The 16,619-nt window shown below is 38.8% G+C and overlaps 1 protein-coding gene across 1 annotated transcript in view; it reads left to right on the forward strand.

The window, feature by feature from the left end:
• Positions 1-8,094: 8,094 nt before the first annotated feature.
• Positions 8,095-16,619, forward strand: part of htr4 (5-hydroxytryptamine receptor 4) — a 99,518-nt gene continuing 90,993 nt past the window's right edge. The window contains exon 1 of the mRNA XM_022760176.1: positions 8,095-8,303. Coding sequence (XP_022615897.1) covers positions 8,095-8,303 — 209 coding nt within the window. The remainder of the gene's footprint in view (positions 8,304-16,619) is intronic.

Genomic DNA, 16,619 nt, shown 5'->3' on the forward strand with positions numbered 1-16,619 from the left:
CAGATAAGATGAACAACAATGAGTCTGGAATGGGGTCGGAGTTATGAGATATAGTTGTTGCACTTGTTGGTTTTCCAGACTGGAACTTTGTGTGAAACTCAACCAAGTGTTAAAAGTGCTGTTTACACCAGGCTGGTTTAACCAGCACAGACTGGGGCTCTTACTGGGAGAGAAAAAGACAGTGTGAGGGGCGAAGACCATGTGGGAACACGTTAAACACGCATCTCTTTTCCTTGTAAACAGATGAAACTGGATGGTAACGTAGTTCTGTGGAAAAGGAGACACCAAATTAGATTTTGGTAGCATATTTTGGGTTTTCCCTACAGAGACAATCATGGTTTTTATCTATGATTATCCTTAAAGAGATGTAATTCAAATTTTGATGTATCTTCCTGTCAGGATCAATCTAAACAACTTCCAAGGACAATCTTCTAATTGTTTCCTCATGAACTCCCTCACCTGTTACATCAACAATATCATCAATGATATTCACATACAATTAAACTGCTGTCCCAATTAGGTTGTGGTGGCATCGTGAACACTGGCTGGGAAGTGCCACATTTCCACAGTCCCGTCTGTGGTTTAGGCAACAAAAACAAGGTTTGGCAAAGATGGTGGTTTTCGTTGATTGTATCTAAACACGTTGCGTCTGAAGTAACTGAACTTTTTTCTGGATTAAACCAGACCAGCATCTCTGAAAGACAGATATTTAAAAGAGTAGACAGAGCCCGTATCTGTGTGTGACAGAGTGTATGATCATATGTTTACATCTTGGCAGAGTGTGTGTGTGTGACTGAGTATTTAGCTTTAAAATCCATGAGTCTGTTCTGTTTGCACCTGTTATCACGCGTGTTCGTTAATCAATTACAGTCGGGTTTCGATCACACACAAAACAGATGTAAACGCACCCACTGTGTATAACTGTGTCTAATAAAACAAATCACCAGTAGGAGTGAGTCCTGGGAACATTGATATGTAGATGCAATTTGTCTTGAGGGCCATCTCCGAGTTATGTTACTTGAAATGAACATTAATTCATGTACATACTGTATCCATCCAGCTCGGTAATCAGCAGGCAGCACAGACAGTAATGTAATACTAGGTTAGTTTAGATGTGGATCAAGTGAAATGAGGTGTTTACTCTCAATTTTTAAGGATGTTGATGTAAAAAGGAAGTGACGTGCATGAAAATGTGATCAAGGGAAAGAGAGATGCCAGGATGCCGGATGCGATATAATATGTTGAAATAATACGTAAGTGATGGAGAATGTCAAGATTAAATGTTTGCTTTTTCATGGAAATATGACAACTTTTCTAGAAGCTGTAGTAATTGTGACAAGTGGCATATATGGTCATTTAAGTTGAAGAACTTTGTTGGAAAATCAGAGACCACACTCCCCACGACCATGACTCCTCAGACCCGGCTACCCTACTGAGTTTCAGCTTGCTCTCAGTCCCTCCTTGCTCTCTTGTCATCAGGTATAAAGGATTTTTAAGTCTTCAAATTCACAACTTTGTTTTTGTTAGTAGCATTTTTTTCTGTGTCTGGTGTCAGACAATGGAACAAGAAACAAACAGGGATATGATCATGATTAATAAATACTGCCTGGTTACCAGGCAGCCATCACTTTGCAGAGCAAGTAGGGCTGGGCAAAACGATTATTTTTGTAATCGATTAATCTAGTGATTATTTTTTCGATGCATTGATTAATCTAACGATTCATTTTTTCAATTCGATTCGAATTTGATTTGATTCGATTATCGATTATTTTCTCATTATTTGACTTATAAAGCTAGGATATTGTAATAAGTTGAAAACTTACGGTGTTTTGTCATCCACACAAGCTGCGCCTGGATGCCGCCTTTTGATGTGCTGGTGCATCGCCGTCGTGCTTTTATGATAAGCCATCTCCATTTTACACAGCCGACAAACGACAGAATGGCCTCCTTTTATGGAAAAATACTCCCATACCTTTGAACTACGAGTTCGTGTTCTACATTGATCAGAGTCAACTGACTCGCTGGTATCGATACTGCCGCTACTTGCTGCCGCCATTGTTTGTTTTCAAACAACGCATCGACGTACAGTTTTTGCGTCGACGTATTTTTTGCGTCGACATATTTTTTGCGTCGACGTAATCGATGACGTCGATGCGTCGCCCCAGCCCTAAGAGCAAGATGCAGATGGATGCAAATGTACATACTGCACCTGCAGAAACTGAAAACAACACTCATTACAAACTCTTTCAGCTGTTCCTACTCCTGTTCTGACTTTTTGTGTTAACATTAAAGGACTGAACCAATACCTGATTGATTTACACACGCTGAACAAGGAAGCTTTAAATTGAGGTGGAGCTGTTGCGGTGCTGGATTATCACTTCAGCTCTCGGGCAGACAAACATGTAAATTTTCAGGAAACTCTTTGGAGGGGCTGAGATGAGACAGAGCGATATGATATCGCTGTGGGAGCCACTGCAGAGTAAACACACCACACATGCTGAAGAGGAGCGTGTGTTGTGCATTCCTAAGAGTGAAATCCACATGCACACAAATTGGGGTTTTTGTGTGCATGTTGATTTCCATCTTTAGTTCTAAATATAGACTCATGTCGATCATGAAGCCTATTGTGTTGTTTGTGCAGATGAAAACTACATGTGTGTCCATCTGCTTGCCTGCATTTTTAAGGCCTGAATTTGTGTCTGTATGCATGTTTACTTTTACGGTGTGGGGGCGTGCGTGCACATCTCTCAGTTGTGTTTCCATGCATTGACAGTGTTTATCAGACAGTCGACAAAAGTGAGTTTACTAATCGGTCTCTTGCTGAAGCAGCTGTTGGTTGGCTGGTGATAAGTAGCTGTGAGGAGCCGCTGTAAAGATCTCGCAGATGATCACAGATATGCTCCTCTAAACAAAAACCCTCCTCAGAGGCTCTGAACTCACTGATGCTGTAGTGGGGGCTGCTGTATGCATAATAGTTTCTTTTAAACCTGCTTAGTTATTAGTCCTAATTAGTCACAAAACTCTCCCAGCTCTGAGCCAGTTTCCAGATCCTTTTGATTCATGTATTTGCAAACTTTTGACTGTTCAAGCATGTAGAATAAAATATGTGATCACAACTCTGAGGAACATTAATCAATCTATGGATTCTTATGTGAGTATTGGAAAACCTGGTTAAAACCTCTCTTCTCCCCTTAGCCAGATATTGATAATGAAGATCCAAAAACAAAAGAATCTGTCAATCATCACTTCAATGATAACACAATACTTTACAAACTTTTTTTTTCGTGTTTCCCAGTTATGTGTTTGTTGATACAAACATCATATCCTGGTTTCAAGACCTGGACAAGCCTTTATCCTGGTCCTTAGAAACCTGATTATGCTAGTTGGATTACTTGGATACCATGGTTTTTGATCACTGTTGTGAGCCATCATCTGGAGTTAATGTAGGTAGTTTCTAAGACATGTGATGTTGTTATTAACTGAAATTAAAGTCAAAGTCCTTCTCATTTTCCTTAACTGGTGATCAGATGTAGAAACCAGAAACTTAAGTGGGTTCATGTTCAAATGTTGAGGTGACTTTGTCGTCATAGAAGTTCCAGGAAGTGTCTACAGTATTGATGAGAGAAGAGCCGTCAGCACCAACGCACACAGTAAAAAAAAATCTGGATTCTGACTCATATACAGGGACAGAAATAACCAGGTTTCTCTATGTCCACTATAAATTTCGTATCCAAAATATAATCAAAACCAGGATAAGAGTTAAAAGTACACTATTAGTTTGTATGTTCATATACTCTGTATGTCCTGTCCCACAGAAATGTTGTTACTGCCTGTTAATATCCAGAATCACAGCGATGTGTTCTCCAGTATTTCTACAGTGGGGAAAAAGTGTTTTCAAATTAGTAGATATTAGTGTCATCAGTCTCTCTAGAGAACATCCTTAAAACCAACAGCTGAGAACAGATCTTTGACTTTTCCAAACGGCTCCCCCTGTGGTCAGAGCCAAAGTGCAGCAGTAAAAAGTGGGTCTCTCTCACTGGTTTTATTCCAGTTGTGAGGTCCATGTCTGAAAGGAGATGTTACATAAAGATGAGCTATAACAAACATGTTGTTTATCGTTCATAATATACTCTGTAACTTAATACCTGTATCTTTATTTAATTGAAGCCGGTAGCCGTGTGTGAATAGACAATGCAGAAATTATTTCCTGCCTGGGGAATGTTTGCATTTGGAGTTGTACAAGAGTCTTAATTTGCTGCTGGCGTCCCTGACACACTAAACATCTTGGTTATCTCCCTGCGCTCGGATGGATGACGTTGATTATTTCCATCCATGCAAAACAGCAGACACTAACAGACTCTGAGTCATCACCTCCCCAGGTGAACATGAAGAATCAGGTGAATTAAAATCAAGATTTTAATGACAAAGCGGACAGTTTTGCTGAAGCTCAATCAGGTTATCAGGCCTGAGAGAGACAGCGATGACAAAAAAAAATCTCATAGCTGCCCAAAAACAGTTTAATGCACATATTGGAACGTCAGATCTGCCCCTGATGTGCAGGTCAGCGCTTTGCATGGCAGCGCCACCACCAGTGCTGTACATAAATGTCTGTCTGTGAATGTGAGGCTTTGTTAAGCACTTTGTTCTCAGGATGAAAGTGCTATAAAATTATAGAGCATGTACCATCTGTCAAACCACCACTGACCAGACCTTGAAATAGCTGACAAAAGAAACAGAACTGCAGCATCCAATATTTCTTACACTATACTGAAGCAACAATAATGTAGCAGCACTTTACTGTTCACAAAACAGCTTGAGGACAACACTTTTATTGACTAAACAACGAATTGATAATTAAAAATAGAAAATCCAAATTATCACATGTTGGAGCTTTTCCTTTTCAGTGGTAAAAGAATTTGTAGAATTAATAAAAAAAAATAGGTTCTGCAATTTGAAATACAAATGAAATGATTAAGTGCCTTTTAATATATTGTATGTATACTGGCGGGTACACACACCAGAAGTTAATGTATTTCCACAATTAAGGGAGGAGTTCTTTGTGTTGACGGAGCGATCGAACATTTCAGCAGGTGTGTCAGTGGATCAGTGCAGGATTAATGTCGAGGCAGCCGCCACTGCAGGTACTTTCGGTTTGTACACGTCAAGAATATTTGCCAGACTCCTGATTTTGGAGAGGCTGGCAGGCAGGCTGACATGGTGCACAGAGACTCAGTCCTGTGCCACCTGGCCTCATTCTTCATCAGCCCCCCTCTGACTGTCCCGGCCCCGCTGAACAGAAAGCCTTTCCAAGTGTTTGCTTTTCTGCGTCTGTGTGAAGAAGGCTGGAGAGGAAGGCTAAAAGATGAGAAGTGAGAGAAGTGGTTTCAAACAGAGCTGGTGAAAAGGTCTGATATTTTATCAGGCAGATGTGAGTCTGATTTAGCTTGTTTGCTCTTGCGTGTGTTTTTCAGCTTTTTTTTTTTTTTTGGAGCTTTTCTGTCTGTTCCACAAATAACAAAAAATCCCAATAGGCCTCTGAAACTGTGAATTTAAACCAGAGGTGTGAAAATTGCTGTTATGTTATTATTCTTTTTCAAACATTCAATTTAAAGGATTAGGGCACCAAAAATTATTAATAGAGACTGAACAGTCTACAGGTCCCCAATTTGAGGCTCAGGGCCCCCACAAGGGGTCACAAGATGAATCTGAGGGACTCTTGCATGAGCTGGGAACAATATTCTTTTCTCTAATTCTTTAATTTGTCATTTTCTTGCTGAATACTTTAACTTTTATTGGCCTCTACAGTTATTCATTTGTTATAACCTGCTCTGACCTGGTGGCAGTTTATCATTTGTTCCTCTGATTGCCTTTCTCTCCTGTATCTCTCCCTTTCTCTTTGCCCACTTGTTCAGAGTATTCATGCACACTACAGACAATGTGGAGGGAACAGAGGGAGAGAAATGAAAAGGAGACAGCAGAGAAAAGGAGGAAACATAGATTTTGGCAAAAAAAGATGAAATGGAGTGAGGAAAAAAAGGTTTTAAACTTTAAGAGTTGAAAGGAAAGTATGATGGAGAGAAGGGAAAAAAGTGAAAGCTTGGTGTCCTAGTTGTGTGCAGTACTAGTGCACTTTGCCTGGAAGGGCCATCCGTGTGCACCAGCTGGACTTCTGCTCCATCTTAGGAAAGGGGTGGACGGTTACGACCCACAACAAACTCTCTGCTCTCACATAGAAAGACAGAGGGGCGATTTGAGAGAAGTCGAATCAGCTCAAGGAGAGATTTAGCCAGAGGAGAGCTTGTCTCTCTGCACCGTTGGACCCTATGAAGGAGGGAGACAGAGAGAGAGAGACAGAGAGAGAGAGAGCACAACATTCCTGGAGCTGACACTTCAGTCCATGAACGCCCGTCTGCAAACTGTCTGACTATTTACTTTAGGTCGTGAGGTTGGTGAGAACTCATCAGTTTATCCTGGCAGCGCGCTCAGTCAGTCAGTAACAACAGGCTGAGGTAGCACCAATAAGACCTCAGGACCTGGCCTGCCTGAAAGAAACACACTGCCTGAAATCATAGCATGCATTTAGGTTTATATACTGAGTTTGAACTCTCCTTCAACTTGATTTGCAAAGGCTACAGCAGTCAAATGAACCTCAGTAATAAGATTATCGACATTATAAGAGCCAAACAGTGTGAATCTTAAGATCACAGCACACTGATGGATTTATGTAGGATATACATGTGACCATAGAATGATCACATCGCAAGAAACAAGAGGTCAGGCACTTTTAAGGGCATTTTTAATTTTTAAATTCTAATTTTAACCTAAAAATACTTGTATTTTTTAAAATTTAATTTATAAGTTGTATTAACAATCTGTATCTGCGTAATGATATTGAATAAAGGGAAGCAATGCTGCTGTATGAGTGCTACGAGTACAGACTGAAATACACAAATCAGCCTCAACAGTAAATCCAGACACTGGTTTTAATATTATGCCTAATGGGTGTATGTTCTGCTGATGAAAGAGAATGGCACTCCAGAACTGTTTGCTCAGAGTGCAGACATAATCCCAACCAAGCAACCAAAAATGTATCCACTTAAATTTCCTCTGATATTTGGCAGATATTTCTTATTCCTGGAAAGCTGAACAGAACCAAATGGAAGTCTGGACTGACGCTCAGACTCTCCTTCATTCATTGTTAATTGCTGAGCTAATTATCTAGATTAATGTAGACCCCATTCTATTTCCCGTAAGAAGTTGTAGTTTTATTCAAAGTAAATAAAGCTTTAATAGCTGCAGTACTTCAGCCAGTTTTAGGATAAAACCGTCCATTCTAGTGGCAGGTATTTTTCTTTCAACCAGCAGGCCTTGTTTCCACACAGTGTCCAGTCTGCATCCTGCTTTACATGAGGTGGGCTGAGGTGCTCTGTGGGAGGGCTTATTTTTAGCAGAGCTCCAATAGGAGATGATTTAATAGGACACAATTCCCATCACACACTGCTCCCTGGGAGAGCTTACTGTCATATGCTAATATATTAGCAACTATCTGATGAATAAATCTTATGATTTAACAGTGGGATATCTGCGACCCGATAGCCGGTTTGGTGATAAATAATAAGACATGATCAGTTTTGTATTTTTGAAATAAGAATGATTATTGGAAGGGGAATTTATTTTGATCCTGTGAAGCTATTTCTTTTCTAAAATTAGAGTTTATTATCCCCACAGTGATGAACCCCATGAAGTCGAATGTGGATTTATTAGTGTGTATTTATGATTTTGTCAAGAGCACAACTTGTTTTCAAAGCAGCAGAGGCAGTAAAACATTTTGTCTGGAAAAACACTTTCCTGCAGACAAATAAGGGCGAGTCCTGTCTTTAACTGTTTATATAAGAAGTGTAGGAAAACATAAACTGCAGTGAAACTTAGATTTTAGTGTAATTTCTTATGTAGATTTATGTGGTATCACTTTGCTAAATTAAAGCACACAGAAGAAGAAAAAAACAGAAATTGAGGACAAAACCCCAGTAGAAGAGATGCTGAAAGATATTGAACAGCTAAAAAACAAAAACCAAAAGCTGAAGGCAAACGAGTATGTGGACCTTTCTGAGGAATTTGGAGAAAATGTTCAACTCGTTTGATAAAATGTTCACTGAAATGTTCAAAGTCAAGTGGACGGAGGTGTCAAACAAGAACAACCGTAAGCAAGGAGACAACTTTGATGCCTCGCTGACAGAGGAAGACTCTAAGAAGAAGGATGAAGAAGAAGAGGACTCAGAAGAAGCTGATGGATTTACAGGAGGGTATGATAGAACTTCAGGAGTTGAAAGGACTCCTGAATTATGAGAAGAAAGAAACGGTGCCCTTTAGAAGGAGATATAGCAGCTTAAAGAAAATGCCAGAGCAGAGAGGTAGGCGCTTGAGGACAAAACAAAACGAAATCGAGAACCTGAATTTGACAGTGGCACAGTTACTGAAGACACCTGACAGGAACCAGGCAGATATAGCTGTTCTGGAAGAGAAGACCTCCAAACTCGAGACACAAAATAGATCATGCCTATAGGAGGAGTTAAAGAAGGAGCACTGTGATGAGAAGGAGACGAAAAAGGGAGAGACGAAAGAGGTGCAGGAAGTAGAGGATGTGAGGGAGGCGAAACAGAAGAAGAAAAAGACGAGGTCCATTAAATCCCATGATCAAAAGGAGAAAAGAGAGAGGAGATGGCGGAGTCAGAGGAGGCGAAAGTGAAGGAAGAGGCAAAGAAAGAGAAGGAGGTGAGAGAGGAGAAGGTGGAGGCAGAGGAAGTGAAGGAAGAATCAATTATGGGATATGTGGAACAACTTCAACACAAAGTAACCACAAGCATTGCACATCCAAAATGATGACATCGTGAGAACACACTTCTAAAAGGAAAAAAAAAATGAGACAAATCAATAAATCAAAATGAATCCAATATATTTTAAAATAAAATCTCCAGTTACTTGGGAAGAATCATTCACGCAGATTAAATCTCTCCGACCTGAAATGCTCAATTGCGGCATAAATATGCATTTATAGAAAACATTTAACATAATAATCATTTAATAAACATTTATAGTAAAAGTTCTCATTTTTTTTGGTCAAATGAAAATAGCAACAGGTGTTTCCCCTATGGCCTGAACACAGTCTGACATTTACAATCCATTCAAACTAACATAAATGAAAAAAAAAATGTGTTAAAATAATAATACATCTTATTTGTGTAGCTCTTAAACAACAGTCAGTTTCGCTTGAATGTCCTTGTCAATCCTCTTGCATACAAAATATTATTTGACATAATGATACATAACCAGTGTTGCGTTTGTATCGCATTCAAATTGGCTTGTGCAAGGATGTTTTCAAGGTTTTCCCCTCCAGAAAAGACAGATGTCATTTCCTTCTTGCTCACTGCTCTCATTGTGAGTGACACTAACAACATCTGCCAGCCGTCATCCTGCTCAGCTCCGAGCACATAAGAGTCAGGTCAATGATGGGACATAAAAAAACAAAACAAAATAGAATTGTATTGCCTGAAAATAACAGAAACATTTTATATTTAGGCAACCAGTGGCTCCCTCTGCTTGGTGGCCTTTATGATGTTTTAGTAGTTAAGCAGAAATTAAACACGTGAAACCTGCTTTGGGGTACAGGCTTATTTATACAACCTCTAATCTACTTTTTTTTATTCTTAATTTTTATTTTTTTATAAAGATGGTGATAGTGGAGCAGCCATTTCTTTGCGAGGTTTTTCAGTGTGAAAAGTTTTAGATGCTTGGAAAGGTCGATCATCTGCTGCACCTATATTTAATTAAACCGTTTTCTGAGTCATGCAGAAAGTTTTAGTCTTTATTTCTATCTTCAGGAAAACTATCAACATGATAGTATATTCTTTTTCAGGTGAGCTGTCACTATTCATCCATCATGTGATGCAGCTAGTCCATCTTGAATTGCAGCACAAACATTTTCCTTTTTAGTCTGGTAACACTCCTCATTAGGTCAATATTGTATTTGATCTTTCCACCTCTTTGTAAAACATAAAAGCTCAATGCAACAAATTGACGCAAGTTCTCTGGGTCTTGTTGTAATTCTTGCAAAAGTAGGTAATTGATAAATGGAGTTGAAATACACAAAAGCAGGTTCAGGGTGTCTGTAACGAAGAGATAAATTACAACATTTCATCATAACAAAAGTCCTGGAATGTGTTGATACCGACCGTGTGAGAGCATCCAAGGGTGATATTTACTTTAAGCAGGCAGGATGGAGTTTTAGTTATGCAAACTTTCCTGCGAGGCAGAGCTGCTCTGGAGGCATAAATAATCTCACTGGTGGGGGTAAATATGGGTGGACCCGAAGAATTAGCAGTTTTTTTCCGCTCTAGAAAACATCAGAATGAAGATGAATAAAAGAGGTGTATGAATCACAGGGGGTCAAAAGTGTAGTGCAGTTGCATCTTGTCTTAGCTTTGCTTTGCTGAATGTGTGTTTGATTTGAGGCCCAGTTAGTGGTATCTCATTACTGACCTGCTGCAATGAGTCAGCCTGCCAGCCCAGTCTGTGCACGGGCAATGAGCTGATGTAATGAAGCCTATTTTTAGCTGAGCCCCCACTGTTTTGACTGGTCTACTTTGAAGACGGTTCCTTCCTACAAATATCTGAATTAGTTCAGTTTATGGCACAAAAGGCCCTCATACTGTTCTACCAGGGACTGAAAATAACATAAGCCTTTATTCACCTAAACTAGGTACACAATGCTCTAAAGTCAAGTAAAAAAACAACTTTATTGATTTTTTTTTTTTTTTTTTGTGGTCTTTTTTGAGATACCTCATTGTGAAGATACCTCAAACATAGATACCGCTGCTGTGTATCACTGCGATGTGCCAGCACGTCCACACGTCCAACCCCTGTAACTGAATTTAATTTCAACAATTAACCCATATCATGTTTAATTTCTCACGTTTACAACAAACCAGATGTGAAAATGGGTTGAGAATGAAGCGAGTTGTTGAAGTGTGCGTCTCTGTTTGTTTATTGGCAGATCTCGAAGGCTCCAATATGGCGGACGCCTGTCAAATCACTGAATGCATCTATATCTCTGGGGAAAAAGATAAAACTGACTAATGGTGACACATGCATGACACGTTCAGTGTCTATTGCACTGTATGGAAAGTCAAGTTGTCCTGAAAAGTGTGTCATGGGAAACTACACTTGGTAAATATTATTTTCCACAGCGATGTCACCAAGACAAATTGCTGTTATGATCTGTTGTACTTAGCAGGTGAACAACTTCTGCATTAGACAAAAAATAATGACCTGCAATATAATTTATTATATTAGATACCAAACCGTAGGTAGTTGTGTGTGTTTATTTTGTAGGGTCATAAATAAAGTTTGCATTAAAGCTCTATTTTATTGTTAATATCTTACAAAATAACAATAAATAAGGTGACATATAATGTTGGTGGATTCCCTCACAGTGACAGACCCACCCCTCTTTGGAGCTTTTCAGCCTCTTTTAGCTCATTGTTCATGCAGTCATTACATCCGTTGTTTATATGAAAATATTGATCAGTTAGCACGAAACAATCCAAAACAAAATTGCAACTAAAGCATCTTGAAGTGATTCATTACTCTGTATAATGTCATAGTTTTAACTCTTATCTTGGTCTTTTTGTTGAAGTAGGTCTTCATTATTTTGAGAGCTGGATGTCTCATTATGAAAAGACACTTGTTCAGTAATGTTTTCTGGTCGTGTTCAAGTATCAGGGCTGCTGAGGTCAAAGTCTGGCCTCAGTTGATGATCAATTTATCATTAATACTGTGAGACAGAAAGTGATGGCTTCCTCGCAGATCGTTCTTTCTAATTAAAGCTCTCCTAGCTAAGGCCAGGAGGACTGCAGAACAGTTTTATCTTTTTATTGTTCGAAGTTTCCAACTCTCAGCAGAATAAAGCATCTAATCTAGTAGATGGCAGATAGTAGCTTTGTAGATCTATGGTTTATAATACTATCTCTGACACATGGCTGTGGACTCTGAAGTCAAGTCAGTTTATCATCTCTGTGGTGCCACTGTGCCAGGAATTGCTTGCTTAAGACTACCAGGGTTATGGCACTACAATAAAAAAAGGCATGAACACACACACACACACACACACACTCAAAGGAAACTGCAAACTCACAACAAGAATCACACGGAGCAAAAAAGAAAAGAAGCACAACAGAGATTAATCTAAATGAACATATAAAGACATAGACAGAAAAATATCCACACACACACACACACACACACACACACACACACACACACACACACACACACACACACACACACACACGCACACACACACACACACACACACACACACTGCACAGGGCTGATTTATGCACCTTATTACTTCATGATAGACTGTTTCATAACCACATGTTGATACAACGGACTTTGGCATTCATCATTCATGGGAATGTGTGGACACACATACATACACACACACACACACACACACACACACACACACACACACACACACACACACACACACGCCTTGAAGTCCCATTTTGTTAATCGGCTTCATACTGAGACATGTGTAATATGTAAGAATCTGATTGTGATGATTGTGACTGTCCATAGATCATTTTTGTAATGACGAGGCAGTTTTTGATTGTTGAGTTATTATTAGTTTATATTTGAGAATGTCTTTTTCATACTTTAGCAATGGCTGCTGCTTATTTATTTACAATTTATTAATGTTAATGAAATATTTAAGATTTAAAACAAAATATCCAGATACTTTAAACCTATTTCTCATGCCAGAGTAAACGAAAAAATGTAAAGCACCCAAAAGGGTTTGCTCCAGTTCTTAAAAAAAAAAAATTTTTTAAGGTGGAATAATCCCACCAAATAGTGTTTGGCTGTTATGTGATGCTAGAAGTAAAACTTTTATCATTAAATAATTATGTTATGTTATCAAAAAAGTGAAAATATATTGGAGAACAGGCAGCTCCAGTGATGCTGGTCGGTGTGGATGATGAGTAAACTTGTGTTGTTTGTGCAGAAAGGCACAGCAGGGTTTTCCACTGCTGAGTTTGTGTTTGCTAGGTTCGTATCTCTGGCTGTTTTAACCAGAGACCATATTCAGGTAGCAGTTCCCACTGTCGTTAATGAGCTGCTACAGTGATGTACAGCCGTGTTTGTGACCTACATGCCCGTAGCTCCTATCGATGCAGCTTAACAGAAATGACCATTAAGGTTAATGGGACTGGGGACACATGCTGGCTGTGGTGGAGTTATCCCCAGTGTTCTCCTGTGTCTCTGTGAGTTTGCTGTGTGTTTACAGGACTTAATGTCACTTTTAATGGCCAGTTTTAATAAGGTTTTTTATTGGATTTTCAGTTTACAAACAAAGCCAGAGGCAGAGCTCCTCTGGAGGCAGAATTCATCTCATTGGTCAGTTTAAGTCTCCTGGGGTGGAGCTGAAGAGCCAGAATGTTTCCAGCTTACAAACTGAATTCCAGTGAAAGGCTGTGCTGAAATGAACACTTAAATAATCAGTTAGTTGATCAACATTAATCAGAAACTATTTTGATAATCAGTTAATCATCTAAACAAATGTTTGCAGTTCCAGTTTCTAAAATGTTTGTTTTTCTTTGTTTTGTTTTATTGTAAATAACTTTTACAGTGACACAAAGGCCAGTTTTTTTTTTACAGATAATGTGTTAAGGGGTTATTGAAGAATTACACAAGAAATTAGTTATAAATGAAATAATAGTGTGCATCAGTCTGTAAGATCAAATCAAAGATTGGAGGTAACAAATGATAAAGGCTAGTATTAAAAATTTAAGATAAAATGCAGCCTGATTCATTAAACCAGCTTATTTTTCCATTGCATGTCTAATGTGTTTAATATATTAGTTCACATTTCTCAAAATTCACTCAACCAATGAGACTCTTTGTCTCTCAAAGACATGTTTGTATCCCAGAAAATACAGGTATTTTCTTCTCTAAAAGTTTTAACTTTTGAAATAATTTATGTTTTTTTTCCTTCAGTTGTATCAGAATACTATTAAAGTGGGTTTAAAAAAAAAAAAGTATTTAAAAAAAAGTGATGTCTTGAAGCCGTACAAATAATGAGTATCGTCTCTCAGTACAGCTAAACGTCAACTTTGTTGTCTTTTCACTGTGAACGTAATCCTCATCTGCAACAAGTCATTTTATTTCCCTAAGCGTACCCAGGCCTAAACCATAGAGGTGGCAGATCCACCTGTGAGTTGTTTTGAAAGGCAATGATCAACCTCTGTTGTTGTTTTGACACCTCTTAGGTTTGATTTGTGTGGTAACATATACCCCTCATGGTTTTTATGACATGTTTTATTACATTTCCGCAGTCTGTGCGTCTTCTCTAGACTTTAGTCACATTAAAAGGGAAGAGATTGTTTGCCAGTTGGTCGTTGCCAAGTTGAGGTTGAACAATGTTTCCTGAATAGTCACAACACACCCTCCGAAGTGATTACACCTGGCGTTAACCGAAGACTCTGAACACATTGTCCTCTTGAAGCAGTTTACTGAAAACAAACTAAAGTCCTAAATGTCAATTATGACTTCTGCAAACTCTGATAATGAAAGTACAGATGGAGAAAGAAGACCATCTACGATATTTATTCTTATTATTAACCATCACTGTACCCAGGTCCAGTATTACAATGTTAAGGGTACAGGAAACCAGCTCTGGTCTTGGACTTTGCCCCAGATGACCTGAATAACAGGAATCAGGGCTGTTGGCATTGGCTCGTTAAGTTGTTGGGGGTGTTAGCTCGTAAAAATTTGGCATGCGTTAAATAATGCATGAGACAAGAGGTTGCATTGTTCACAGATGAGAGAGAAATAATGTTCTGTCTGTGTTGGCGATGGTGGGACTGGGAATCATCGCTTGTAATAAACTCTTATTTCAAGGTTGTATTCTGCTGTAAAAATCAGAACAAAGCAATTTTGTTGTATATTTGTTGTATTTTAGTTGTATATTTGTGTATATATTATTATTAAAGAGAACACATTATTTACTACAAACTTACAGCTATCTCAAAATTATATGGTATAGATTCATAAAAGCAATATTTACAAGAGACTGCCATGACCTGTCAACATCTATTGTTGCTGGTTGTTAACATGATGAGATCCTGCATTGACTCTCTGGTTAGATAAAGTTAGTTTTTTTTACATAATCCTTTGTGAATCAAACTGTTGATCATCCCAGTCCTGCATGTGTCCTCGTCTCCCTCCTGTCTAACAAGGAAAGGACATTTAAGAGGATTATTTTCAGTTGCTACATTAGAGCGTCATGAAAATTCGGTTGGGAATAAAAAATGAACTTGATTTAAATACAAAATTACAACTGAGTACAACAATTTTGGCAGTAAGTAGTATGAGCTATGGACCATTAGCTCTAAGGGAGATGAGGTAAATTTTAATCTCATTGTGACTAATTACACAAAGCCCTAACATAATGAAACACAGCTAAAGAATTTCATATGAACATTAAGTGCTTATTTTTTTCAATTATCTGATATCAGAGCTACTTGTAAGGTTCATTAGGGTTTCATTATGTATTTTCTATCAAGGCCCACAAACCTTGGCACTACCTTCTGGTTGAAGTTCACTCAGTCACGCCAGTAAATTCTCAAATCTCATTTATATTGGCCGTGGTGATGATTGATGGTGTTGCTAATTTATTTGGCCCTGCCTCATTTTAGAGTGTATATTATTATAGTCATGCACAATACCAGTGAGTCTAGGGTTATTGGACTTTTTATTCTTATTGTCTGAGAAACAGAGAACAGTTTTTATACTATTGGTATTTACTGTATAATACTTTTTTGTAACAGTATTTCATCTGTAGTGCCCCCTGCAGGCCTGACACCTGCAGCGCTGATACGGTTAACTTCAGCTGTTTGCCTCCGGGGAAGAAGGAACAGAACTCAAGTATAATAAGTATAAAACTGTGTGTGTGTGTTTGTGTTTGCATTTGAACTCAAGGACACTGAGTATGTATTGACTTTATGACTTATTACATAATCAAGTGCTCTATTAAATTATCATCAGGCCTCTTACCATTTGTTCACCATCTGCTGTTCCCTTCTTCTGTTCCCCGTTAAAGTTCGTACCAACTTTGCTTTTAAGCAGTAACTGTTCCTGACATTTATATCATTGGCCTGATGTCTTAAAGGTTCTGTGTGTGTGTGTGTGTGTGTGTGTGTGTGTGTGAGAGAGAGAGAGAGAGAGAGGTTCTTTGGCCACAGATTTTACAATCACGGTGTGTGTACATGTGTGTGTCTTCAGTGACATAGTTTATACAGTTGTGAGTCACCTTCTCTCCTGACGCTCTTTGGACAGTCGAGCAGGTTTTTATGGCTTTTTCTCCACTGAGTCACTCTGCAGCTTGATGCTCCCAAAGTTTCTGTACACTCAGGACAGACAGACGTACAGACAGACAGGACAGCTGGTCAGGGACCACTCCTGAGCGCTTGTGTTATTGAGTGTTCTGACATTCAGTTCAGGCCAATACCTGAACAAAATGCCATGTGCTGTTTCTGCCTCCACTCAGTCTTCTTTACCTG

This window comes from Seriola dumerili, unplaced genomic scaffold (genome assembly GCF_002260705.1).
Source record: "Seriola dumerili isolate Sdu_G_001 unplaced genomic scaffold, Sdu_1.0 BDQW01000331.1, whole genome shotgun sequence".
Lineage (NCBI taxonomy): Eukaryota > Metazoa > Chordata > Actinopteri > Carangiformes > Carangidae > Seriola > Seriola dumerili.